At 28.8% G+C, this 26,760-nt stretch overlaps 1 protein-coding gene across 1 annotated transcript in view; it reads left to right on the top strand.

The window, feature by feature from the left end:
• The first annotated feature begins 7,737 nt into the window (after nucleotides 1-7,737).
• The window catches only part of LOC107456521 (ephrin-A4), a 394,958-nt gene continuing 375,935 nt past the window's right edge, over nucleotides 7,738-26,760 (top strand). Inside the window, exon 1 of the mRNA XM_071183445.1 lies at nucleotides 7,738-8,160. Coding sequence (XP_071039546.1) covers nucleotides 8,045-8,160 — 116 coding nt within the window. The 5' untranslated portion in view covers nucleotides 7,738-8,044. The remainder of the gene's footprint in view (nucleotides 8,161-26,760) is intronic.

Here is a 26,760-nt window from a genome sequence, read left to right as displayed (position 1 = left end):
TATTTTTATTCCGTTCAAAATTATATTTTATTGACTGAAATATTTTTTTAAATTTATATACAGTAATAGGAGCAGTCGTAAGAGTGGGACAATCGCCTTGGATCCCTTATTTCTAGAGCTCTGCAAGCATCCCATCAACTTCACCCCATCATTCTTCAGGTAACATTAAAAAAATATATATAGATTATTTTTTACTAATTGTAAATTTTATCTTGAATTCACTTTTACTATTAAATATTCGATTCTTTTTACTAATTTTAATGACATCGATTATTTCTAAGTAATAGCATGAAATTTGAAAATGAAATTTAAAAAAAAAATGAATAAATAGAATATACTGACGATTAACTACAATAGATATAAGGCAGTAATCGCCTTATCAAGATCACTGGTTAATAATTGGTTAAATATTCTTTTTTTTCCTTCTGTTTTTCCTGAATAGATTTTTATAAACACTCCCAACATTTCATGTCATGGGTTGTTTTTTTGGCGATTGATATATATATATAGTTTTTGTTGTAGTTGATGTTTGTTTCCTTGTCGCTATATTGGTTTTCAATTCCAGCTTATATGCGTTTCCTAAAACATAACGAAACTCTATTCTTTTTTCATGTATTCATATTTATATTAAAATCGCGGCCAAGACAACAATTGAGAATATCTCAATCCTATAAAGAACATTTTGGGAACTTGGAAAAAAATTTGGAATCCATTTTAATCCATTGAAAAAAAAATTCTATGTTTACTATATTGTACGCGAATTATAATTTAGTTAATAATTTAATATACTTCAAACTTATTATCTTTTCTGCTTTGTTTGAATACATCGAGAATATTTAAAAAGCCCCGCAAAATTATTAACTCAGGGCCCCACAATATATAACAAAGACGACTCTCTCTCTCTCTCTCTCTATATATATATATATAGTAAGAGAGAGAGAGTATATATGTATTCATGTATATATATATATATACATAACACCTACGTCTGCTGAAACTAAATCCTTTTAAAACTATTTTACTATATTTTAAGCGATTGTGTAGTGTATGTTTTACTTTTGGAGTATATTTTGACAACACCTCNATATATATATATCCTACTTTTAAAGCTTTGGAAAATATGTTTGCACCACAATTTTCCACGGTTGAAACCGTTTAAAACGATCCGACCTATTTTCTGGTTTTTTTGAACATTAACGCAAAGCAATTCTAAGAGTAGTAGCAATTATTTACGAAGGTAAGGTCGCAGGGAATTAAATCGACCTTTTCAACTGCAATTGCTAACTTCTGTGATTTCGAGAAAATTACCAACCCACCCATTCAAGAAAATAATTAAAAGTAAGATTTCATTAGTAACTTGCTAAAGCAGCAGTAACGGGATAGTCATTAACAGAAAGATTAGCAATCTCCATTACTAATCCTCTTAACATTTTACCCGTAATACAATGCGGCAAAACATCTTTAACAGTTTTCAGAGCAATGAAAGAAACCTACTAGGTAAATTAGATATGCTCTTTCCGGTAAGGACGAGGTAGCCGGACTCTCATTATCATTTTATTGCGCAACATTTTTTATATTTTTTTATTAATATTTTACTTTTTGCCAATTACGATTTTATTCCGGGGGATGCCTGTTAAGCTTTTGGTCGAGTCAACGTGAGAATTGTATTAAGGCACAGTAAATCGCCGCTCACGGATTTCAACAATCTAATGGGAAATTTAGATCACGATGTAACATTTGAAGGTGCTCGGTTTAGAGTAAAAGAAAGAGGATTTTTTTTTCTTCTTCGACCAGGAAGTACGGAAAATATGCAGTAACTTACTTTTTCAAAGGATTTTTTTTACTTCTTAATTTTTCGTTTCCCTCATTAAAGAGGATTTTTTTTCTTTTTAATTTAATGTGCATAAAAAGAAGAATGTAGTTTTGAACATAAGTACCTCAAACACTGTATTACGCTTTGTGAACAAATGTCTCCGCTGTTAATAAATAAAGTACTTTTTTTTCTTCAAAGTTTTGAAGAAATTTATACAGAACTGAATTCCAACAAGCGAGAAGGCATTGAACTTTTCTTTTGATTCAAAAAACAATAATGTGGATGAGCATAAACGCATTGTTTCTTATTCTTTTCTTTAAAGTTGAACTTTCTAAAAGAATATTAGTGTAATGTAAGTATTTATATTTAAATTTAACTATCGCACTAAAAATATTTAAATAATAGTTATGTATAATTTTCCATACATCCAATTTTACCTCTTCGTAAATTAAAGAATTAAAATTGCATTTTAATTTTATTTGAAGAGTCATCAAATATAATTAAGAAGAATTTAAAATAGTAAAACTCTTATATTGAAAAATACACTTTCATGGCAATTATGTATGGAGATGTAATTCATAAAAAGTAATTATTGATAAAGAATTCATAAAGAATAATTATTGATAAATATAGGGGATAGAGAAAAGAAAAAAACTTGACTGCTTTACCATGTTGAATTACTTTGGATTAAGGTTACTTTATCTTAATCATTGGTTTTTTTTCATGTTGTTCAGGTTGTTGTTGTTATTGATCCTTTTTTTTTACAATCAAATATAATGTATCGATTTTAAAAATTGTCTTATTTCAACATTGTTGACTTTTCCGCTCGCATTTTATCGTCTTAAAAAATTTTTTTTATATTATTATTATTGTTATTATTTCAGGCTTTTAACTTATATTGGTAAAATTATTGGAACAAATTAAGATACGACAAGGGCTAGCTTAAAAATTTTGCTATAAGTATATTTTGCTCTAAAGTAAATATGAACGCACAAGTAGTCTTAGAGAACCCCCTTAAAAAACTCAAAAATATATAAAAAATTAAATCTTCAATTCAAACATTTGCGACTTTGATTCTTATTTAAAGTTTTTACGATTAAAAAATAATCATAAGTCATTTTAATAAGTATAATTTTTCTGTTGCTTAAGCACATGCATATTACACTACTGGATATTAAAATTGCTACACCAGAAAGGAATTCAATTAACAAAGTGATATTTCTTAGGCACATACATTATAGTTGGAAGAACAAGTTATTTAATTTTCAGGATACTTCAATGTATAGATCCTGAATAATCAGTACTCAGAACAGCCTCCCCTGGCAGCAATAACAGCAGTTATTCTTCTGGGCATCGAGTCGAACGGAGATTGGATAGCATGGACGGGTACAGCACTCCATGCAGCTTCAACATTATACCACAATTAATCGACCATAGTGACTGACGAGTGGTGGCGTGCCAGCCGTTCGGCAACCATTGATCAGACGTAGAGAACGTACTGGCCAGGACAGCAGGCGAACATGTTCTGTGTCAAGGAAGGTTAGAACACTGCAGGCAACATGCGGTCGTGCATTGTCCTGCTGAAACGTAGCATTATGGAGGCCTCTAAGATAAGGCAGAGTAACTGGTTCTAACACATCAGAAATATAACGGCTGCTGTTCAAAGTGCCGACAATGCGAACAAGAGGTGATCAAGACGTGTATCCAATGGCACCCCATACCATTGCTCCAGGTGATAGGCAAGTATGACGTTGTCGAATGCAAGTGGCCAATGGGCGTTCTCTACGATGTCGCCAAACATGGATGCAGCCATCATGATGCTGTATACAGAACCTGGATTCGTCTAAAAAGACGACGTCATGACATTCCTGCGTCCAGGTTCGTCGTTCATCATACCATTGGAGGCGCTCCTGCCTGTGATGCAGCGTCCAGGGTAGCCGAAGTAATGGTCGCCGTGCTGACAGTCCATGCTGTTGCAAACGTCGCCGAACTGTTCGTGCAGACATTTGTTGTCTTGTAAATGACCCCATTTGTTGACTCAAGGTTCGCAACGTAGCTGTACGATCCCTTAAGGCCACGTGGATAACATGTCTGTATTCTCTGCTTTTGTAGCGCTTCGCGCTGTCGTGCCACAGGCCCCTGGTTCGATCCTCGGGCCGGGCAAGGTTCACTCAGCCTTTCATCCCTTCAGTGGGTCGATAAATGAGTACCAAGCATGCTTGGGAACTAAACACTGGGGGTTCCGCGTTCGGCTGACCACCTGACCGGAACATCTGCTCCTGCACCCCAGAGCCCAAGGTCAAGAAAACTGAGATGGGCACAGTAGGCCTTGGCCCTCTATGGGCTGTCGCGCCACTGAGTTTAGTTTATTCTCTGCTTTTAGTGATGGGGGGGCAGCGGAGATCCTGCACGGCGTTCCATATGACCGTCATGAACCTATCGATTCTATATTCTGCTAACAGTCATGGGATCTTGACCAACGCGAGCAGCAATACTTCGGTATGATAAACTGCAATCCCGGTAGGCCACAATTCGACCTTGATCAAACTCAGAAACGTGCTGGTAGGTATTTCTCCTTCTTACACGAGGCATGACAAAAACTTTTTTACCCAAGAACAACTCTCAAAATCAATTTCCGTATGAGAAACTTACTGTCAAATCTCTTCTTTTATACACATTAAAGATGTCGCTAGCGCCGCCTACTTTGCATGAATGCGATGATAAGCTAATAATTTGCATACCACAACATGCTTTATCCGCCCTGCGAATTTCACGTTCGTGGTGCGTCGCCTTACTGGTGTAGCAATTTTAATGGCCAGAAGTGTATTTTCTCGTATAAATATTTAAATACAGTTTTACAGATAAATAATTTTTTTTTTTTTAATGAATGTAAGGATTAGTTTAAACACCTCATTTTTAAACAAAATCTTGCCAAAAACTAATCTCATAAAGTATTTAATTTTTCAATAAATCGATGTCATTTTTGTTTTAACTCAAAAGGGAGTGATATAGTTCAAAAACTGGGAAGCCAACTTCTCACTAAATATTTTATCAATAATTATTTCTCGATTAGCATAAAGGTACCTCATACTCCATATAATTTCTCAGGAATTTAATAGCACGGATAATCTTTAATAAAAACGGACGCCACTTCATTTCCTATAAACTAATGATCTTTACGTTAATAACAGTTTAGATTGTTTCTTTTGGCTGAATGTTTTGATTATTAAATAAGGCTCTTTTCTTCCGAACTAAAAAGAATATAAAGCCTGCGACTAAATAAGCCGATGATATTTTTCAAAAACATCTGCACAGATTTAAATACCGAGAGGAAATTGGAAAAGCCCACCAGAACATCCCACATAAGAATATTTTTATTCTAATCTCCAGGTGAGGCGTATCACTTATATTCTTTTTCAAATGAGCAGGGACTGCTCAGTCACTCCCTTAATGTCCTTAATATTCGGTCCCTAGAACCACCCCATAAGTAATAGGTTGGATAAAAACATCTGTATTTCAATACTATTCGGAAATATGTAACAGATTATTTCCTTTTGACATTAGATAAGGACGATGACAGGTGAAAAATAAGAGGAAAGGAAAAGATGTATATTGACAAAATCGGTCTTAATTCACCCCATAATTTATTAAAAGTAATAGCAGAGAATTCGATTTTTTTTTTTAAACAACGAAGACTTTATATGGGATTTCTTCTATAATGTTTTGTTGCTGTTGAAAGGTGGTTTAGAACGTTTTTGGTATCAGTGTAAGATAAAGGCATATTTTTTTCTCAACAGGGTAAAACTACAATCGCGAGTAAATGAAAAAGCTGAAAAAGAAATAATTTTTGATAACTTATGTTCTAATATGAACTTAAAAAAGATAGGTGTTAAGATTACATTTATAATAATGAAATGTTACAATTGGTATACAGTATTTATGAAATATCACTGCCTCAGTGGAAGCTATTGTTTGTTAATTTCTTGAAAATTAAGCTTTGGGTTTACTCTCTAATAAATTTTATTACCAGTTATAGTTGATTAAATGATCTTTTAAAAAACTTTCAAGTTGGTTGCTCTAGCACTAAATATTTTTGATATTTGGAGTGTTTCATAAAAGTTTGTAAGATGAAAAAAAAATTTCTCTTGAATTTTACACTTTAACTCAATAAACATTACCACAGATTTACCAAAAAAAATTTTTTTTTGTCAAATTAAAAGAAAGTATGGGAATGAATAAAAAGTATAACTTTTTTGTCAAGAATTTAAATTTATTTAAAAAAAAAAAGCCCGTAAAATAATTAGGTTTCAAACTTTTAAGATTTCAAACTTAAAAGTTTTTAAGTTAGTTTGAAACTTAGTTCAAGATGTAAATTTTCAGCAAAAAATTTCTTTGATATGAAATGCAACATTTAGGTTTCTTAAAAACTACACGAAAATCCTAATGAAATAGGAGACTAAATCAAAATGAGAAATTGGAATCTCCCAATTGGATAATTTTTCATTTTAATGCAACAATCTGTTAATTGTAATGAAGAAAAGCGATTGCAGGCAATTATTAGTGTTACTAAGCAGAGCTTCCTGGTGTATCTTATTTTATCTGCTGTAAATATTTAACTGTATAGCAGTAATACATCGCTTTACAAATTTATAAATTTCCTATTTTGTAGCGTCAGGGGAGTTTTCTTCATATTCTTTCTTTCAAATAATAATAAACAAAAGAGTAAAACTTCTAAAAAGCACTGTTTTATTTTTTGCATCAATAAATATTAATATATAATGGTAAAATAGAGTAAGAATAGTTCAGAATATAAATAGTTTAGTGTAAAATGTAACCTAAATTGTAACTGTTTTAATTCCTTTCATCTAAATTATTATTATACTGTACAACTTATTGTACAACTATTATTATATTTGACAGCTGTATTTTATTGCTAAAAATCGGATGTTTTGGGTTAAAAATAGACGTTTGCATTCAAGCAATATTGTATAGCGATATACAAAGTCTATATCCCAATCCACGAAGTTAAACTGTAGAATAATTATATAAAATTCAAAATTCAAATTTTCTACCATCTTAAAATACATTATAAATCAATAATATATTAATATGTTACACAAAAATATATTATAAGGGGGCCGGAAAGTAATATCGTTTCTGAGCATTAAATATTCCTTAGTCAATTCAACCAATTCATTTTTCCCCCGATCCATTTCGATTCATTTTCCATCCGGCATTGAAAGGCTTTTGATAAGGAAGGTGAATAAATTATTGACTAAAAATAAAATCGTGATAACAAATATCAAAGGCACCGAAATGTCATCACTTAGGGGTCCCCCTAATCTTTCTACCATAAGCAAATTGAAAATTAAATGGAGTGAACACTATTTTTTGTAATTATGAAATGTCGTTATGAGACTTTGAAATTATTAAATTTCGTTAATATTCAAAATGTCAAACAATAAAAGAAAGGTTTTTAAACATTCAGAATCAAATTAAATAATAAATTATTTTATACGAAACTTTAGATTTGTTCCTAATTTTATAATTTTTTAATTCAGTTCTTTTTACAGTCGATTTTTCATCTCCTGAAACTTAGAATTTTTTATACATTTATAAGTATATTTATTTATGTATATTTTTAGGTATATTCTTTTATTTTTAAAAAACATTAATTAATCCGCCTTTATAACCTGCTTAAACAATTTATAAACACCGCAGTTGCGTTGGGTAACAATTTGTATAACTGAATGCAGAAGATTTCCACATTAAAATAGCGCCAAAGTTAAATCTTGCGTCAATAGATGGCGCTAAACATCGCTTAAAACTTTTACTCCCGTCTGATATCAGACTTCATCTTCAAAATAACAAAAAAAAATATTAAGAAAGAAATAATAAATAACACCTCGAAGACCGGTTAGCAATCTCGATTTTCCACTAAGGTACAACGCAACGAGAAAACAAAAACGGTGATAATAACAATAAAAAGAAAACCACATCGAACTCTCGTCGGAGAGGGAAATCTTGAAATAAAATAAGAGTGAACGAGTCGAAAGGGAAAATTCCTCGAGAACGTGCTTTTTGTGTATTTACAGTGGATTGGGTTAGAACGATGGCATTTGTTGTAGTGTGTTAATATTTATCGTCTGAAATAAATATTAAGTGTTTTGTAGAAGAACTTGCCGCCTGTCAGTGATTAGAATTTGTTCGAATCCCCTGCTTGTCAGCGGGATGGCATCCGTAGGTGTGATTTTGTTGACCGCTATAATCGGAGTCACGTGGCTGGTACCGGAACTGGCTATATCGAAGAAACTATTTGATATCCATTGGAACACCACTAATCCCATGTGAGTAATCACAATAGAACATTTTTATTTCGTGGATTAAGAATAAAATTTGTCAACATTTATATCGATATTTGATGAAAAGGTTGTTTGTGGGGAAGGTAGTAGGTGACATATGAAGTTTTAGGTTTAATGTACAGTTTAATTTTATCTCTGCTCCCTGGAACATTGCAAAAACACTGCATTTTCGAAAAATTATCTGATGAAAATCGTTTGTTTTCATATTGTGAAATACATGCTATTAAAGAAATTTTATTTAAAAAAAAAACTAAAACACGAGATTTGAAATGTCGAAACATGGGAAGTTAGGTATCAGCGGGGAATTTGTTTCAGTATTTTTTTCTTTCAAAACATTCGACTAAAATGTTAAATTTAACTTCTTATTACATGACACATAGATCATTTAATAAGATTAATAAAATTGTAAAGAATTTAATATTCAAATTTGAAAAATATAGATAGAGAATTATGATTTTACATCGAAAAATTCGTTTATTGTTTACAATTGATCGATAAGTCTGGTTATCTAATGTTTCAGTTTAAATTTTCAATTGTGTTTTGTGTACAAAATAATAATCATTTTAGTGGAGAGAAAAATTATTGTTTCTAATCTGTAAAAAATAATATTCCTCTAGTAGACATCATGAATAGTTAAAGCAATAAATCTAAATGCTCATCCTTCAAATGTTAATCAATTAAATTACTTAAATTTAGCTTAGTTGATAAAATCTTAAATCCAAAGTTAGTTTATCTAAATTCTACAATCAAACAATAGCATAAATGAGCTACTATATTGAAATTTATTTGAAATAAGTTGTTTTTTTTTTCTTTTTTTCCCAAAAAGTTTGCCTTCAATCAAAGGAATAAACATTTTACTATCTGTTGTTAAAAGAGAAATAATGTAATGTAACAAAAACTTTAGTTAAATAAGAAGAATGTAATAAAGACTAAAAAATGTATAAATATCCCACTCATTAAAACAAAAATAATGTAAAATTTCTATAAGGGAGAAAGATACACGAAAGTTCGTTATACTTTTTCAAATTTTTGAGTTTAAAATTTAGGGGTTGTATTTTTTTTCCAAAGTACGAGATTTCTATCATCAGCTAATTTAGTATCTTTACAAAACAGGTATAGAAGGAATGAAATTGATTGCAAATTTTCAAACATTTCAAAGTATTTTGAAGTTATTCAAATTATTTGATTCAAATTATTTTCATATCATTAGCCTTAAATCAATTTTTTTTTAATTCAAACAGTTTTAATTCAAATTATTTTTATTTCAAATTATTTTAACCAATTAATTACTTTTTTCATAATTGTGAAAAGTAAATTATCATCATAACCTAAACAAGCAAAACAATAAAAAACACGAATTCATAATTAAATTTTTAAAAATAAAAGTGATCTGGAAGTATTTCCTTGAATTTCAATTTTTACATTTAATACCATTTATTTATTTTCATAAACGAAAATAAATGAATCTCTTAGTTTACTGTATTGAGAAGTTTTGATTAAAAAAAAAAATACTATTTAACAAAAACTACATTAAAAATAAACTACCTACTTACTCAAGAACATCATGTTTTTCCAAACAGCCCATCTTAAAAACTAAAAATCAATTTTCGTTTCGCTAAAACTCATTTACACTTTTTTTATTTTCTTAAAAATATTTCCCCCATTTTCCAAAAAACTGAAGTTTTTATTTTCATTAAAACTTATGAAAGAGAATAATCAACAATTTATTAACAAAACTGTTTCTGAAACCGGATTACAGTAGTACAACAATTCGTTTTAGCGTAGCATTGTTATAATATTCAAGAATATTTTACAAGTTTAAATAATTTAATTCATTAATGAAATAATATTCTTCAATTCTTTTCAAATTTTTGAAATTAAATCTAATTAGCAATTCTAGGGGAATAAAGTACATTTGACATTTTACACAATACTTGAACTATTCCGCTAGTTTTATAAACAAAATTTATAAAATCCGCTTGTTTAGATTGTAAACTAGATGAAATATGTTTTTAATTAATTCATTATTTCAATAATTGAATGCTCCAAAGTAGAAATTAATTTAACTTAAACCTAATTAGGTAATAGAAATTAGATGATAAAACTATTCTATCGCAACTTCCTTTAAAAATCCATTTACGCAATGAAATGTCAAGATCTTTTCACCGGGCGCTCTTGCGAAATCTTTGTCTCATCTTAAATCTTCAAAGCGGAAAAAGATGAGTCAAAGGCGGCATCATAGATTGCATCCGTGACGTTAAATTTTATCGGAATAATTGTAAACTTCTTTTTCTCCCGAAATTTTTTCTAATTTAATTAAATACCCTTAAGTTAAAAAACTTTTAATTCGTCTAAAATTCAATTTCTTTTTACTGTCTAAAAGCAGCAGTTAATTCAAAATTCTTTTTTCTTCTTTTTCTTAAATGTTTGTTCAAAACATTTTCATGAGTAATTATTGTTCTAGAAGAACACGAAAAAAAAAGAAAAATTCGCAAGTGCAATGAAATATTCATAGTCATAATCATGGAAATTATGGCAAGAAGTTTCAAGTTTGTTGTCGATACAGATTTTGATTTATTAGCATCATTGAAATCTGTGCCTTTTATTTATATTTAAAATAATCCTGAATCCTCTTTTTTTTAAAATTTTTTTGTTAATTTTATGAAGCCAATGTTCACTTTTTTTTATCGGAAACTGTTTATGATTTGTTATATTTCAATTTAAGAATTTTTAACAAATTTAATTAAAAAAGTACTGTAATAAATGTGATATTACCACATAAAATATGAGTTCTTTTTTAAACAGTAATAACCGGTACTCATTTATAAGGAACAGGGCAATGTAATAATAAGCCAGTTTTTAAAAATTGTTCAAGAGAAATTTCAGGAGTATGTAAGCAAAATGTTGTTGCTGTGAATCATACTATTATTTTGCTATAATGCCGGTCACTTGTAAAGCACAAAATTGAAAACAGTACCAAGTAAAACTTTGATAAAAAAATATCTCTTATCCGTCTATTGCTACAACCCCTTTATATGTACGCAAAGTTAGTTGGTAAACCAAACTTGTACCGATTAAATTGATGCGTATAATGTAACTATTGTTTACTTAGTAAAAGATTTTAGAAATTATTAAATTTGTAACCTTTGTTTGAAAATAAATTTCAGTTTTTTTTTTAATTCAATTTTATTTTATTTTTTAATGAATATTTGAGTAATGCTTGAATAGTTTGATGGTTACTAGAAGTGGCTTTTTTTTTCGTTTTAATAAGAATTTATTTTATAAAATTTAAAGAATATCACATGCTGTAATTTTTAATGAATTTATACAATAAAATATACGTAGTTAAAATAACATGGACAACATTTGATTAGAAGGGAAGTACGATAAAAAAAATTAATTTGTTTCATATCGTGACATGCTGTTTTATATTGTGTCGTGCTCAAAAAGAAAAGAATTAAAACTATAGTTAAAGTTTTAACATTAACGTAAGGTTTAACTATGACGTAAGATTTAAAATTGCTGCTTTTTTGCTTTAAACTTTGAAAAAAGGTTATATTTAAAATTAAGAATATCTTTAAAATAAATATATGTTGTTGTTTTTTTTAATATTAAAACTGAACTAATATTATACGTAATATTTAACCATTTTCGCTTCAATCTGTGCAATCACAGCTTAAATCTTAATATTTAGGCTTATAAATCAATTAAAAGTTGCTTAGAAATATTTCAACAAACCTTTAGTTGACGCTTAATTTTGTTTTTTTTTTAACATCGAACAAATTAACAATTCGTATTTTTGTTAATATTTTTAGTCATTTATTTCGAGCAAATACCTTAAGATTTCTATATTTCTTTAAATAGGTATACAGGAATCTATACCTAAGAAATCTATTTCAAAGAAATATGAGATTAAAAAATTGAAAATTAAATAGCTTTTGAAAATTGACAAAATGAAAGTATGAAATCAAAGCATATTTTGTTTCAGTTTGGGACGTTCTGTCACGTAAATAATATCAATTTACAAAACTACACTGAGAAAAAAAAGTATGGTCAGAAACTGTCAAAATATAGTAACGTTACCGTGTTGGTGTTACCTCTATCGGAACACCAAAACGCTCGATAATTTTTACCGAATCATTTTGGTAATGAATTCGGTAAAATAAACAGAATTTTACAATGTGTGATAAAATTTGGTAAATACGGCAAAACTTCGTAATTTTATCATGCTACCTTGAAGTATTTCATTAAATCATTTATTTAGTTAAATTTATTTTTAGTTTTGTAATTTTTTCTATACGCATGGTAATAAGAACTGCAATTTTTACTGCTGGTAAACCGTTTCTGAATGAACGTAGAAATTACCAAATAAATGGTTTAAAATCCATATATTTTGGTTTCATTAACCAGAATTATATACATATTTTTTCATTCGAAAAGTTATTGCCATACAGTATGGCAATTTTACCCGACTTTTTTTTTTCTCCGTGTGCATAACAATGTTTGCTCACTCTGATTTTATTATTTTTTCGCTAAATGTTGAAAAACGCTTCTAATTTTAACCATTAGATAACAGGTAAAATATTTAGAGGGTTTATCATGCTACGAATGTCAACTATGTCATTAAACTACATAAGGTCTTTTGTAAATATTTACATTTCCTGCAACATGTAGATTTTTTTCCTTCGAAAATGACTAACTCAACGTTATTTAAATTTCATTTATACAGGCATTATATTTAACTTTATTTAATGCGCTGATTTTTAATTTCCATGAATAAATTCCTTGCGTGATGTATTCTTAATTTTGTTCCTTTATGTTGATAATATTGATAGATCAAATTATGTATATATATTTTAACTTGACGGGATTCAATTCTGTAAGAAAATGAAGAAATAGTTCTAAAATTCCCTTAAAGGAAATAAGAATAAATATGCGTGACATGCTTTACACTTCAAGAAATTTTGGAGCGTTGGACCATAATATCGTTTAAATTTTCTGCAACCTTAATATGATGTTAAATTAAACAATATTATCGTGCATCTTAAGCTTCATTACACGAAACTGTGTCTCAGATTGAATGGAAACATAGTTTAATTTAACATTTTATAATAGTTGCAATAAATTTGTAAGTAAAGTTCAAGGTATTAATGTTATGGTTAAATGTTTAACTAGTTTTACTGAGATCGTATTTTTTTCATCATTTTCTTCCTTTTTGTGTTAAAGATCAGAAAAAACAATTATTTGGTTAAGTGAAAAGTCAAATATTCTGAATTTAATTAAATCATAATCTCATAAAGCAACATGGAATTGCATTATATTTTAATCTTTGTAATCCATTAATTTCGAATTTTTGAAAAATCCTTTGTTTAAATAAAATAGAAGCAACATGTGAAGTATAAAGTCAACTATAAAGATTTCGACTTTTTAAATACCGAAATTCATCTTGGTCCAAGATATTAGAGCCAAGATGCTCGTCCAATATATTAGAACACATCAAACCTTAGATTGTTTTTCTACTTCGCCTTTACCTACGATTATGAAACTAGCATATTTAAAATGAACAGTCTTCATTCTGCTCCGATTAACGGCTGTAAACTTGCAGTTTATTAAATGTGCTTGAAGCTTTTTGCAATGCCTTGCTGGTCTTGATGTCATTCGCGCATAATGAGTCTTGAGAACGAGTGCCTATTTTTGAGCGCTATTGTAATCCCGACCATTTTCTGAAGTTTTTGAAGAACATGATGGCTTTATTATCTAGTATAAGTAGTTTGTGCTTTGGAATTTTCATGCTTATTTGTTTTAAGCTTACGTGTGTCTATGTATAATAGTTAAAAAGAATCCATAAGGGTTTATTATTTTTCTATACCTAAAAATCATTGCAATGTCTTTTCTCAATACATATTTTTTAAACTCATTTATAATATATTAAAGAAAAATTGCTTTTTCTTAAAATTTTATATCAGTTGCATATCATAGGTTTTAACAAATTAGAGTTTAGAACTAATGCTTAACTTGAGAAGCAATGATGGATATCTAATTTGCGTTAAACTTTTTTTTCGCAATTTTTTACAAGCTGCTTCATATTGAATCCTGTTTTTTACTACCCGATATATAAGTCATTCCGATAGTTTGTCCTTGCGGTTTATCATACTATATATTTCGAATGAATTATTATTTAATATAGTGTTCCGATACGTAGCGCATTTAAAAAAAATATTCTAAAATATAATCAATAAACAACACAAAAAGGAAAGAAATTAATTGTCTTTTGCCCGTCTGTAGATATTAAAATAAATTATAATAAAATATTAGTTTGTAATGAAAAATCTATACTTAACCATTAACTATTTATGTTAGTTATTATATAAGTACAGACGCATGATGTTTTAAATTTTAACGGAAAGTTGCTTTCTAAAAAAAGGTAAAACTACCGAACACATATTTTTTATATATAAAAGAGAAAGAAAAGATAACTGAGTGTAATTATAATGGAATTAAATATTACAGAGTTAAGTATGAAATTTTAACTTACATTTATTACACTAAAAAAATCAAAATAAAAATAACATTTTTAAAAACCACTTTTTTGTAGTGGAGAATAATAAGCAAAAAACAAAAATTTGAAAAATGTGGGGCGCATGAAATATGTGACAGTATGTGTGCTCACGAGAATATGTGTATGTATATCTGTAATTGTATCTGAATGTGGATGTGTCTGTGGAATATGTTTGTGTATGTGGATGTATATGCGGATGTGTATGTGGTTGTACATGTGTATGAGTAAGAATATGTGTATATGTATGTGTATATGTACTGTTATGTATTTCATGCGCCCCACGTTTTTCGTTTTTCAAATTTTTTGTTTTTTAATTATTATTCTCCACTACAAAAACGTGGTTTTTAAAAATGTTATTTTTATTTTTATTTTTTGTACTCACTTCCAAAATCTAAATTTTTCACTCACTGTACACAAAACTTTTCAACTGACATGTGACACTAATTTGTAATAATCAAATCGACACCAAAAGACAGTAGCGAAAATATTAATTTTTCTTTAATTTTAATTTAATTTTACTTTGTATGTCTTTTTTCTCTTCATTTTCATGCATTGTCATCTAATTCTGAACTATGTGCCAAATTTGAAGTCTGTAGCTAGTCGGAAAGTTAGTTTAAAATCGATTACAAAGTTCCACCCGAACAGACATACAAGAAGGCAAGTTGATATAAACGTGTTAAAAAATGTAAAATAAAAAAGACATATAATTTCAAAATTACGAATAAATTTAAATTTATTTTTTCTGAACATTGAGTATATTTGCAATTAAATAAATGAATCATTTCATAACTTGAAAAATAAGGTGCCATTATTATAATTTATTGCCTTTTAGAAATATATGAATTGTTGCTTTTCATTATAGTAGAATATTTTCAAAGTAAAATTGACGCGTTGAATCAACGAAAAAATATATTTTATTACTTCAAAGCTCTTCATACATGAGGAAATTGTTTTACAGAATCACTACTCCAAAGAAATATAATAAAATGCATTGCAATTTATTAAAAACCAAATATATATCATAAAAATATTTTATTTAAATTTTTTGAGAATCTTTACTAAGCTTTTTCACTTATCTTTGTTTACACAATTTACTTTAAAAGCAAAAAAGGCAAACCACAATAATCTTGAAGTGATAATCTTGAATGATAAACTGCCTATCCATAAAATTAAACACTAAGATTTGAAAAATAAATATTGTTTTCTATAAAAAGAAAAAGGTATGCATGGCGAAGTTGCAGGAAACGTAAAGGCGTAAATCCGTTCTCTTAAGCATCTTGTAGAAGGGGTGATAACCACACGCCATACCAAAAAAATGAAGTGACGAAAATCCACCGAACGTTTTTCAACTCGCCAGACCATGCCACTAAAGGGAAGCATGCTCGGTGAGCCGTGGTACTTTTTCATGCTACGTGGATTCCGAAAGAGATACACAACAACTAAACTCAACAGCATTTAAATGTGTGGGGTTTGTCCAGTCGTCTGATTTAATGCCCATCATTTCTTGCCTTATAAGAGGGTTGCGTTTTGCTACGGGTTGCTTAAAATAGTTTGAATATTTTTTGATAATTTCCATTCTAAATTAAATATTAAACCAATATCCGAAACCATGTGCTGCGCAAAGCCATCTATCGTTCATGTTCGTTCTGTTTTAAAATAATGGCAAACTGGTTTTCATTTTAGCTTGTAAAAAATGTAAAATTGTGTGTAACTATGCGAAATAGTTCCAAATTATTTTAAAAGTTCCTTAAAAAGTACACATTTCCTTATCAGTCTTATTATCTACTAATTATCCGATAAGACTCTCAACTCTTTCAACCACACTTTGTGAGAAGATAAATTGATTGCTCTTTTTTTTTAAGAAAAAAAATTCGTCTGCGTCATTTTATGTTAAAAATATCGTTTTCACAGCGATTCCTTGAGTAAGCCTTAAATTCTTTTCGTAGTTTGTGTTTATCTATTTATTTTTCATTCCTTTGTTTTATTGAAAGATCGATTTTAAAAATGAGAATGGTGAGCTATAAGCAAACACAATTATCATATCAATGAAATCAGCAAGCCAAGTGATATATAAACGAAGATCTAAGTAAATAATTGTGGGATAGTTTGCTGCTGTACATCTAGCAAACAGAAGAACACTAAAAAGAGTGCTGGGATCTTTTTATAAATGTAGTATTACATAATAATTAAAATTTTGAAATTCATACTGTACCTGCAAAATATTATCATTTGAATCATCTTTAACATTTCCCTCATTTGATACAAATTAAACATCATTTTGGCATAGTTTAACAATATAAAATTATTATAAAATATTTCTATGCATGTAAATATATTTCCTAGTTTTTCTATAAATATAATTCGAATTATTTGAATTATGTCATATTATTTTGAAATAATACATCACGTTTTATCATTATTCACTTGTTTTCCAAATGCGTTTAAAAAGGTTGTGAAGGGTATATAAGTACACAAAGGCTAAATCTCATAGCTTCATTCCTATATTCTTATATTAAGTCTTTAAAAAAATATATTTTATTTTTATTAAATTTAATTCATATATTGTCTTAGCACTTTTCGTTACTTAATACACATTTTTATGATATTGTTCAAATCGTGTTCCTAAAATTAACTTACAATTTTTAGCTAAAAAAAACTTAATAAGTTGGAAATTATTAACTAATGGAAGTTGAATCGAAATAGTTTATAAAAATTATTTTAGATCTAGAAAAATTAATTTTTAAACGGCATTAATGTTTTCATTAACCATTTTATTTGGTTACAGCTTTGGCGTAGAGAATAGCAAAATAGGATCTTTATATGAATGGAAGAGATCGACCGATTGACGGGGATACAAATTTAAAAACAAAAAAAAAACTAGATTAATTAAAAGCTACATTTAATAAGAATGGTAATAAGAAATCACATCATAAAATAAGCCTTTTTGAATAAGAAATTATTTTAAAAAAGTTATATTTTAGCTGATTAAAAACTCGTTTAATTCTACTCTTAGAAGAGCAAAAAAAAATTTTTTTTTAGTAGGATTATTAGTATTTTACTTTAGTTTATACTATTATCAGCATATACTAACGTAAGCATAAGAAGTATTTTAAACATTTAAATGTTAAAGCTTGTTTAAATTTAGAGCCTTTTTCTGTTTTGATTCCTTTTGATTTCCTCTTTGACTGGAGTATCAGTCAAATCCTTAATTTAATATGATGGGTCAAACTCCTCAAAAGAGTCATTTTGTTAAAATAGAAATTGAAAGTAAACAAAAAATATATATTATTTTTTAATGTTAAACTATCTATCTAAAACTAATTATCTATCCAGTAAACTCTCTAAAACTAACGATCTATTTAGTAAACTATTTAAAACTAGCGATCTATCTAGTAAACTATCTAAAAAAAATTGTAATCGTTCTCCACCCCCTGGTTTCTTTTTGGTGTTATGTGAAGTCTTCTTTATTTATTTATTTATTTATTTTATTTATTTATTTATTTTATTTATTTATTTATTTTTTACGTAGCAGCAATCTATTTTTCCTTAGATAGAAAATCTGATACAGTTTGTGATCTTGTCCGATAGCTCAAACTTCTTTTAACCCTTTGTGAGACATAAAATTTTAATCAAAAAATTTAGTGAGGTAAAGCCTGGAGAAATGTTGTTATCGTATGGATGCTCCTACTGAGGCAAAAATTTTATTTTCAAATTTTTCTAAATTTAAAGTGGTTGATTGAAAATCATGCCATTTAAGAGGAAAATATTATCACAATTTTTGTGGTTTATATTATTGTCAAAAATAAGTGGAACAGTTTTTATCCCACCGCGTCTGAAAAGGTGAATGATAATTTTGTTAAAATAGAAAGTAAAAGTAAATAGGCATGGTGGTTTTTTATATACTAGTCAAAGTACACAATGCAATTGGTTAAATTAATTTAATTTATATAAGAAAATGCAGCTATCTGAAGAAAATTTCAATATTCGCTTTTTTATCACTTGATTTTTTTTTAAAATTTTCTCTCTCTCGCTCTTTCTTCTTTTTTTTTTTGTCAGATTGTAACATACATTTTATAAGTGAATCTGTCAAAATCCGTGATTTGTTACAACGGGTCAAACCCTCTCTTAATAATCATTTTGTGAATAAAGAAAGTAAATAAAACTAGGTTTTATATATATATATATATATATACAGGGTGGTCCCGAATTCATGGTACAAACTTTAATGGTAGGTACAGGACATTGTAACAATGATTTATTGTATAGNATATATATATATAAAACCTAGTTTTATTTAGTATATATATATTGATAAAATTATATCGTATATGATTTCCCTTCTGCTTCTATTTTACTTATAAATAACTGATGTATAGAATTAACACATTAGCACTATACTATAATCTGGTATTTATAAACTAAATAAAGTATAATGAGAAAAAGGTATGGTCAAAGCTGCCAGAATATGGTAAAGTTTATGAGAACATGATGAACAACCTTGATAATTTTTGTCGAAGCGCTGTGGTAACGATTTTTGTAAAATTAACAATGAAATGTGGTTTTATAATACGTGATCAAATTTATTGAATGTGTTAAAATTTTATGATGGTAAAATTATTTTATGATTAAAGTACAGCATAAAAACCATTTATTCGGTTAAATTTGCTAATCAGTTCTGTATTTTGTACTAAACGCGCTGTAATAAGAATTTAAACTTAAAAACAAGAATTTCCAGTAAACTGCTACCATATGAACGAAAAAATTACCAAATGAAGGGTTTAAATACCTTATTTATGTTTTGTTTTATTAAAAAAATTATGGAATTTTTTTTATCAAGAATGTCATTACCATACAGTATGGTAATTTTATTAGAATGCTTTCATCTTTACTTATTTTTATCAATGTAGGATTACTAGTATTGGATAAAGGGCTCTAGCTCAATGAGACTTCTTAAGGAGATAATCAAAATATTATCTTTATTTTCAGATGTCTTTTTAGGAAAGAAATCATAAATTGTTTTTCCTTTTTTTACGGCAGTTACTTCGTATCTTTACTATTCTCTTAATGCCGAATTTTACTTCAATTTCGTCTAATTCTTATCAGTTTCTCTTGACATCTTCATTATTTTCCAACTTTTTTCCACATATTTTCCAATAAATTAGAAGAAAATTAAATAAACCGACGAGGCAAAGTGCCAAGAATTCTAATGAATTTCGAAAAGATTTTGTGGTAATTCCTTTTATATTAAAAAAAAAATCCTAAGCTCCTTCCGAAAAAATTAGTATTCCCAATACACTTAAAACAATACTTTATTCAGACAGAACAAAGTTTAATACTGCTCCTGATATAAATATACCAGTGATAAAAAATAACACTTTAAAACTTTTCTGGATAAAAAAACGACACGATATGAATAAAAAGAAAGACAGCAAAAAATTATATATCCTGCTTAGAATTCTAACACGTTTTCCTATAAAATATGTTCCAATTTATCTAATCTAAAAAATGCTAAGTGCTACAACTAACTTTTATGCTAGTTCATAAAATTTTTTTCTCTGTATTTAAAAGGCTAAACGTATTGAAAGTGATCGCAATTTAGAAAAGATCATAAAATGTTATTTCGTGACAGATGTTAGTGGGTGACTTAATCTTGTAGATAAATCATAACTTTATTAGTAGGTGGTGTTGTAAATTTGTGCAAAAAGTATCCAATGTTGAATATTTTATTATGTTGCAATTTATTACTTCGGGCAGTAAATTTACGCTATATCTAATTTATTGTGCATTCATTTGTTTTTTACTCTTCACTACAAACATACATTAAAAAATAAAAGTACAGCAATCAGTGTGTGATTATTTTACAGTAATTGCAAAGAAATTATAGTTTAATAGCTTAACAGGTGTTGAAAAACTTTTCCAGTCAACTCTGCACCCTTCGATATTTGAAATTTTCTCATAGATATCTGAAATTCTCTCATTTTCTCATCATTCGCCTCACTCAAATAAAAATTCTTTGCGATATAATTTTTATCATATATGAGCTTCAAAATAATACTTATTGTGTTCGATATAAGTATATGTTTGCTGTTCGTAAGTAACAACAGTTTACTATAAAAAGAAAAGCTCTGCCGCAGCATCTTAAATGCGTCATAGAGATTAAAGCTCTACAATTTCGTGACCAACGTCATAATCGTTGCAATGTAGCCAGCACTGCGCACAATGCAGCCATTACTTATCAGACAAACTGGCACTTGTTAACCTGAATCTGAACGGGCCATAAACCGCCTCTAAGGTTCGAACCCCAGTCTTTCATAGACGGCTCAGTGCCTTTGACAACTGAGCCATTTCGGCTCAACGGATTACTACAAAAGGACTGATATTCGACTTTAAGTCATAAACTAATCGTTGCATTCAAAAGTTTCGTTTCACATTTTGAGAAACCCTATCTTAGAATGAAAGGAACAAATTAAAAGTTAGAATATCGACTTAATATAGTGCAGCAATGAACAGTTTTGAAAACAAATCTATGCTTATGACATTCGCGAATGCCAGTTTCGTTTTACAAGTATCCTTAAAGTATGGCTGTAATATAAAGTCGACATTCAAAAAGCACGCGGTAAGAACGTGAAACCTCACCATTAAAAATTTGATAGTTTCAAAACATAATATCGTAGAAATTTGCTTAACTATAATATGCGGCCATTGCAAATACAGTACTTCTTAATCTTGATTCATGGTACTGCAATTTTCAATTTGGAAACACGGTTCAGTTCCGCATCCTATTTAAGTAACAGGAATGCAGTTCGAGTACAAGGTAATGTACGAATATAGCTATATTGAAGAAGCAGTTTTATAAAAACACATTTATTTACACAACATCCAATCATAAATAGAAAATAAATTGAGATACCCGTAACGCGTTAGTATAAATCTTAGATACAAACAAAAATTATTCTAAAAAAAAATGTATTTCTCCTAACTAATCAACAAATCCTGAAAAAATTTCTCCTTCTATTTTCTTCTTTTTCTCATTCTACGTATATTTTTTATTCATGCTTATGTTAGCCAGATATTTTATGGACTTCATAGTACTATAGTACCGATATTATGTTTAAATGGTAACCCAATTTTATTTCGTTTGAGAGACAATACTTCACATACACACAAGGACGTCTTCATCAGTTATAGCCGATTGATTGATTCATTTATAATTCTTACATACGTCTTAGATTATTAATTTCTTGCTTTCGAAATGTCTACTAGACAGATACACTGTGGGAACATTTAGCCCAATTAAGTGATGAGATTGACGTCGAAGGTGTTGGGCCATGCTTACATAATGTGTCATATAATACCAATGATACAACTTTAAAAAAAGGACACACATTATATGTAAGTTTAATGTCCCGCACATGAAAGTTTAATAGTTCATAATTCAGCGAAACAGCAATAAATTTCGAATCCCTCTTTGTGTATGAATGTGCAGAATGTTTCGGATATAGATGTGGTATGGTGGATTGTTATTTTAACCATGGTGGATTATTCTTTTAATCGATTATCGTGTTTTCTTAGATTCGCAAGAAATATCTTGATGTAACAGTATCCAATTACTCAACGTTGACACGATGAATTCACCATTTAAGGAAAACGGAAGGACAAGAAACAAATTTCCTGTATTTATAGTTCAATCTCGCAAAAAATAGGCAATAAAGTGTTTAAAAAAATAGCATTTCAAATTTGAACAAGAAAGACGACATTAAAATTATTTATTGTAAATGAATAATTGTGGAAAGAAATTCAATTTCGACATTACCTAAATTATTTCCACCCCAGTCACTTCAGGTAATCTTGATGCCCTTGAGCCTTGTTTTATTCATATGAGTGCTGATTTTCTTGTTACTGACATTAGTTCCTCACCATCTCACCATAGAGCGTGGAGATACAGTTTACTCTGATTTAACCCTCTCAGCCACAGTGTTTTTTTTTTCTTTCCGTTTTTCATCTTTTTTCTCTCTTAGTTACTGTGTCTTCTAGTCTTCTAGTTGTGTTTCGCAATTTATTTTTCCCTTTTTTCGTTAGAAACTTTTCGTTTTATATCTTAAATCACTTTTGATTCTTTTCATTCACGTCTAGCAAATGAGCGTCTGCTTCTCAGCGCTTAAAACATGTCTTATATATATTTTTTGCTGTGAATGAAGTTTTTAATCTGGTAATATTTATTGTAAGTTTTATCTTCGAAAATCTATTAAAAGGAATAAACTTTGTTACTCGCGAAAGAAAAAAAATATTGCAAGTATTTTTTGTAAAACTGAAAGTTTGTTTCCTAAGTAAAAGTCAGCATTTGAGCTAATCGCTGTGATATTTAACCTTAATTTAAATTTTAGATCTCGTATTTTTTCGAACCTTTAAACTGACCTTGCGTTATGTCAAATCTTTTAATGAGCTGGCGAGTTTCGTCTATCTTGAAGATTTGATTCCACATATTTTTCAACTGATCGAGTCAGAATTTGCGCACAATCGAATTTACAAAAAACAAATAGTTTTTTGTCACTAACAAAACAAATTAGAATAAACATTCTTTGTTTAAATGGTATGAAAATTTCATTGTTTAGCTTTCGTTCATAAACTGTTATTAAAAACAAACATAAGTGTTTATAAAAATGTTGTTTTCTTTTTTATTTCCTTTATTATTGTTTTTTAAGAATATATTTGGATAATCAGTTAGAGATTCGTAAGCAATGTAACATTTTATCAATTGCTTTATAAGTATTTTTTTAAAACAAAAACATTTATCAATACAGGTATATGTTTATTGTGTATATGTGTGTTGTATTTTTTTTAGCAAAATTTGTGTTTAAAATTTAGACTGAAAATAAATAATAGCTTTCTAAATAACAACATTGACTTTTCTTATGCAGTTTTTTCCTCAAACTATCAAAAGAAAGTTTATTCGATTAAATGAAAAGAATATTTTATACAGTTGATGATCATGGGAATTGAAAATATCATGTTTAAATAACTTCACCGATTAAATACAATTTCTTTTATAAAAATAACCATTCTATGTTTTTTTTTTCTTTGGAAACAAAGCAGATTAAAATAAGCATAAATATTTGGTATTATATGCTTCTTCAACAATTTAGATCTTCAACTTGCATGCTAAAGAGGTTTGATTTAAACTTGAATAATGGAACTTTATCTTTGAAATTTAAATCTAATGACTTTGCAACTTAATTTCCACCGTTTTTTTTCTCTAATTTAAACAGTACATGAGTTATTAACTGTTTTAGACGTAATGTTTTTGATCTTCCAAAAGAAAATGTTTTGTTCTATCGTAATTTATATTTTTTTCGTTTGTTGAGTTAATTTATGTTAACTTTCAGATTATTAAAATGAAATATCGATTTCAGGAAAATGAGCTTTTTGGATACCTCCTTCATTTTTTGTTAATGAAGGTTTTAAGGCCACAACATTTGTGTTGTGTTTGGAGAGGCAAGTTAAACTTAAACTTAAGTTTAACTTAAGTTTAAAAATAGTGACCTCACACCTCGTTTTGGTCGTATGGTTGAATTCGATTAAAGTGATTAAACCAACTTTTTATGCGAAAAGTCACGTCCAACAACAAAAAAAGTAAGCGAAAAATAAATGCTCCGACTCTTAAAATTAAAAAAAAATAATAATAAACAACAAAAACTTAGTTTCCAACTCTGTACAAATTATTTGCAAAGAAGGATTATTTTATTTTATTTATGTGTTTATTTTTATTTATTTATTTTTATTCATTTTCATTTATTTCTCTATTTTTCTTTTCATTTATTCTTATTTATTTATTTATTTATTGTGCTGCAAAAAAGGTAAACATTACTATTGAAATCATATAATTAAAATCCTTTTTTGCTGGGGAAAAGTTAGGTTTCAAAACAGCAAAAGATGAATAGCAAATTTGTTGCCAGATTCGGAGATATTATATTAGTAATTTTAAATTATTCAGAGAATTGATGCAATTTTTAAAAAAAATAAATTTCAAAAAAATCAGAGGCGTTTGCTTCTGAAAAGCGAAACACAATTTGTTACAGGTTTAGAAATGTTCCTGCGAGATAATCTTTTGAACATTACATTTTGGTACGGAGAGGAAACCATTCTGGAATGGTTTACTTAAAAATTTTGTTTCCAAGTGTAATTTTTCTGAAGCATTTCTTGACATTTGATGGTGGTATAACGGGTAATTCATTAAACAATAATAAAAATCCTTTAACTCCAGCATGAGGGAATCATTTGCTACGATAAGAAGCTGAAGTCAGTTGTTCGCTTCTCAAACTCCATTGGAAGAAAAATTAATAGAAAAAAGTCTGTTGTAAAAAGTTGCCCAGTGAAACTTTAAAAAAAATATTCATTCACACATCTAACTGAAACTTTATGGACAAGCTTTTCAATTTCTGACAAGCCAACACACGTTTAGAATTTTCTCTAGTTTAAATTGTGGACAAATTATCCATTTACTTCGAAGAAAAACTAACCATGATTATAAAAAACAAACTTCAACTCTTTTTTTTACACAAAAACTTTTAAGAAAAAATTTATAAACTTTTATGTTTTTCGCAGAATTATACTTTCTGAAATTAATAGGCAACTATTTTTCTTTCAGAAAATCTAGAATAAAAGCACTACAAAAAGTTTTGTTTAATGCTTTCGAAACAAAGACAAATGTCACCGCTGAAACAATTCTGAGAAATCACAGAACATCCAACATAAATATGTATGCTTTAAAAAATATTCTGACTAAAAGGTCAAGAATGAAATAATCTTCACCTTAGCTTCCAAGGTCAGCCTTATTAAACCCTTTTTATTATCTTTTATCTACATACTAATAGTGGGTATGTATTACGTAAAAGTTTTAACAATACCGATCCTGATAATATATCAGTCATTAGAATTCAGATGTGTCGCAAATTTGCGTATTTTCGACTTTATTTCGCACGATATTCGCAATTGTTCGCAAAATAAAATCCATTCCTGCTACAAATCCTTATTATACTTTTTTAAGTAATTGTCTTGATATTCATTTTCAGTATTAAGGGAACAGGATATGAATATATAATGGAAGCTTAGGCATATGACTGAAAAAGTGTTTCGCAATAATTTTTAAAATTGCGCAGGATGACACTAGTAAGGCCATACACCTTATAAGACCACCTACACTTTTTTTTAAAAGATACAGTAAGGAATATTTACAGTATTCTGGTGCAACTTTTGATTCTTTGATGTAAGAAACTTTGGTTTGCTTTAAAAGAATATTCTGCTCTTCCAAAAAAAAATACCCATTTTTTTCGAACTTTCATTTTATATTTCACTGTTTAAAACTATTCTGTTGACAAAACGATTTTTCATCCTAATCGTAAAGGGGTTGAAATGTCAGTTCAAATTCTAGTTTTTGTCTTAGAGTTTTCGTTAGCGTACGATAACTATACATTTTCACAAATTAGAAACTGCGATTCGAATTAATTGTCAAATTCTTACTCTATTTGATAATTATTTTCAGTTAGATATGATTTTTTGGTAAGTTAAGAATGGTTAACAAGGCGGGCCATTATAATTGTAACCGTTTTCACACTTAAATATGATCTTAGTACGTAAGACTTTTAAAATAAAGACAGTTTTAGACTTTTCTTCCTACTAAGTGGCTCAGGGGATAGAACGATTCAGGATAACCGGGTTTAAATCCCAGCTTTGACTGGTCGATAAGAATACTGCACCCGGTTTGCACCGACCACAGTGCTGACGTATCAGTGGCAGGTGGATCATGGGTTAGAGTCCCCTCGCCGTCTGCCTAACCGGGGGGGGGGGTTCTTCGTGTTTTTCCTTCTCCATGTAACGCAAATGTGGGTTAGTTCCATCAAAAAGTCCTCCACGAAGGCAAATTTCTCTCATTACTTGATCCAGGAGTTCCCTTGTTTTCTGGATTGGGTTCAAAATTACAAGGCTACGGAGTTGAACATTAGTAGTCGTAAACCCTAAATTGGGTCAGC

The sequence above is a fragment of the Parasteatoda tepidariorum genome, chromosome 7 (assembly GCF_043381705.1).
Source record: "Parasteatoda tepidariorum isolate YZ-2023 chromosome 7, CAS_Ptep_4.0, whole genome shotgun sequence".
Lineage (NCBI taxonomy): Eukaryota > Metazoa > Arthropoda > Arachnida > Araneae > Theridiidae > Parasteatoda > Parasteatoda tepidariorum.
The sequence above is the reverse complement of the archived record's forward strand: the minus strand, read 5'-3'. Positions and strand labels throughout refer to the sequence as shown.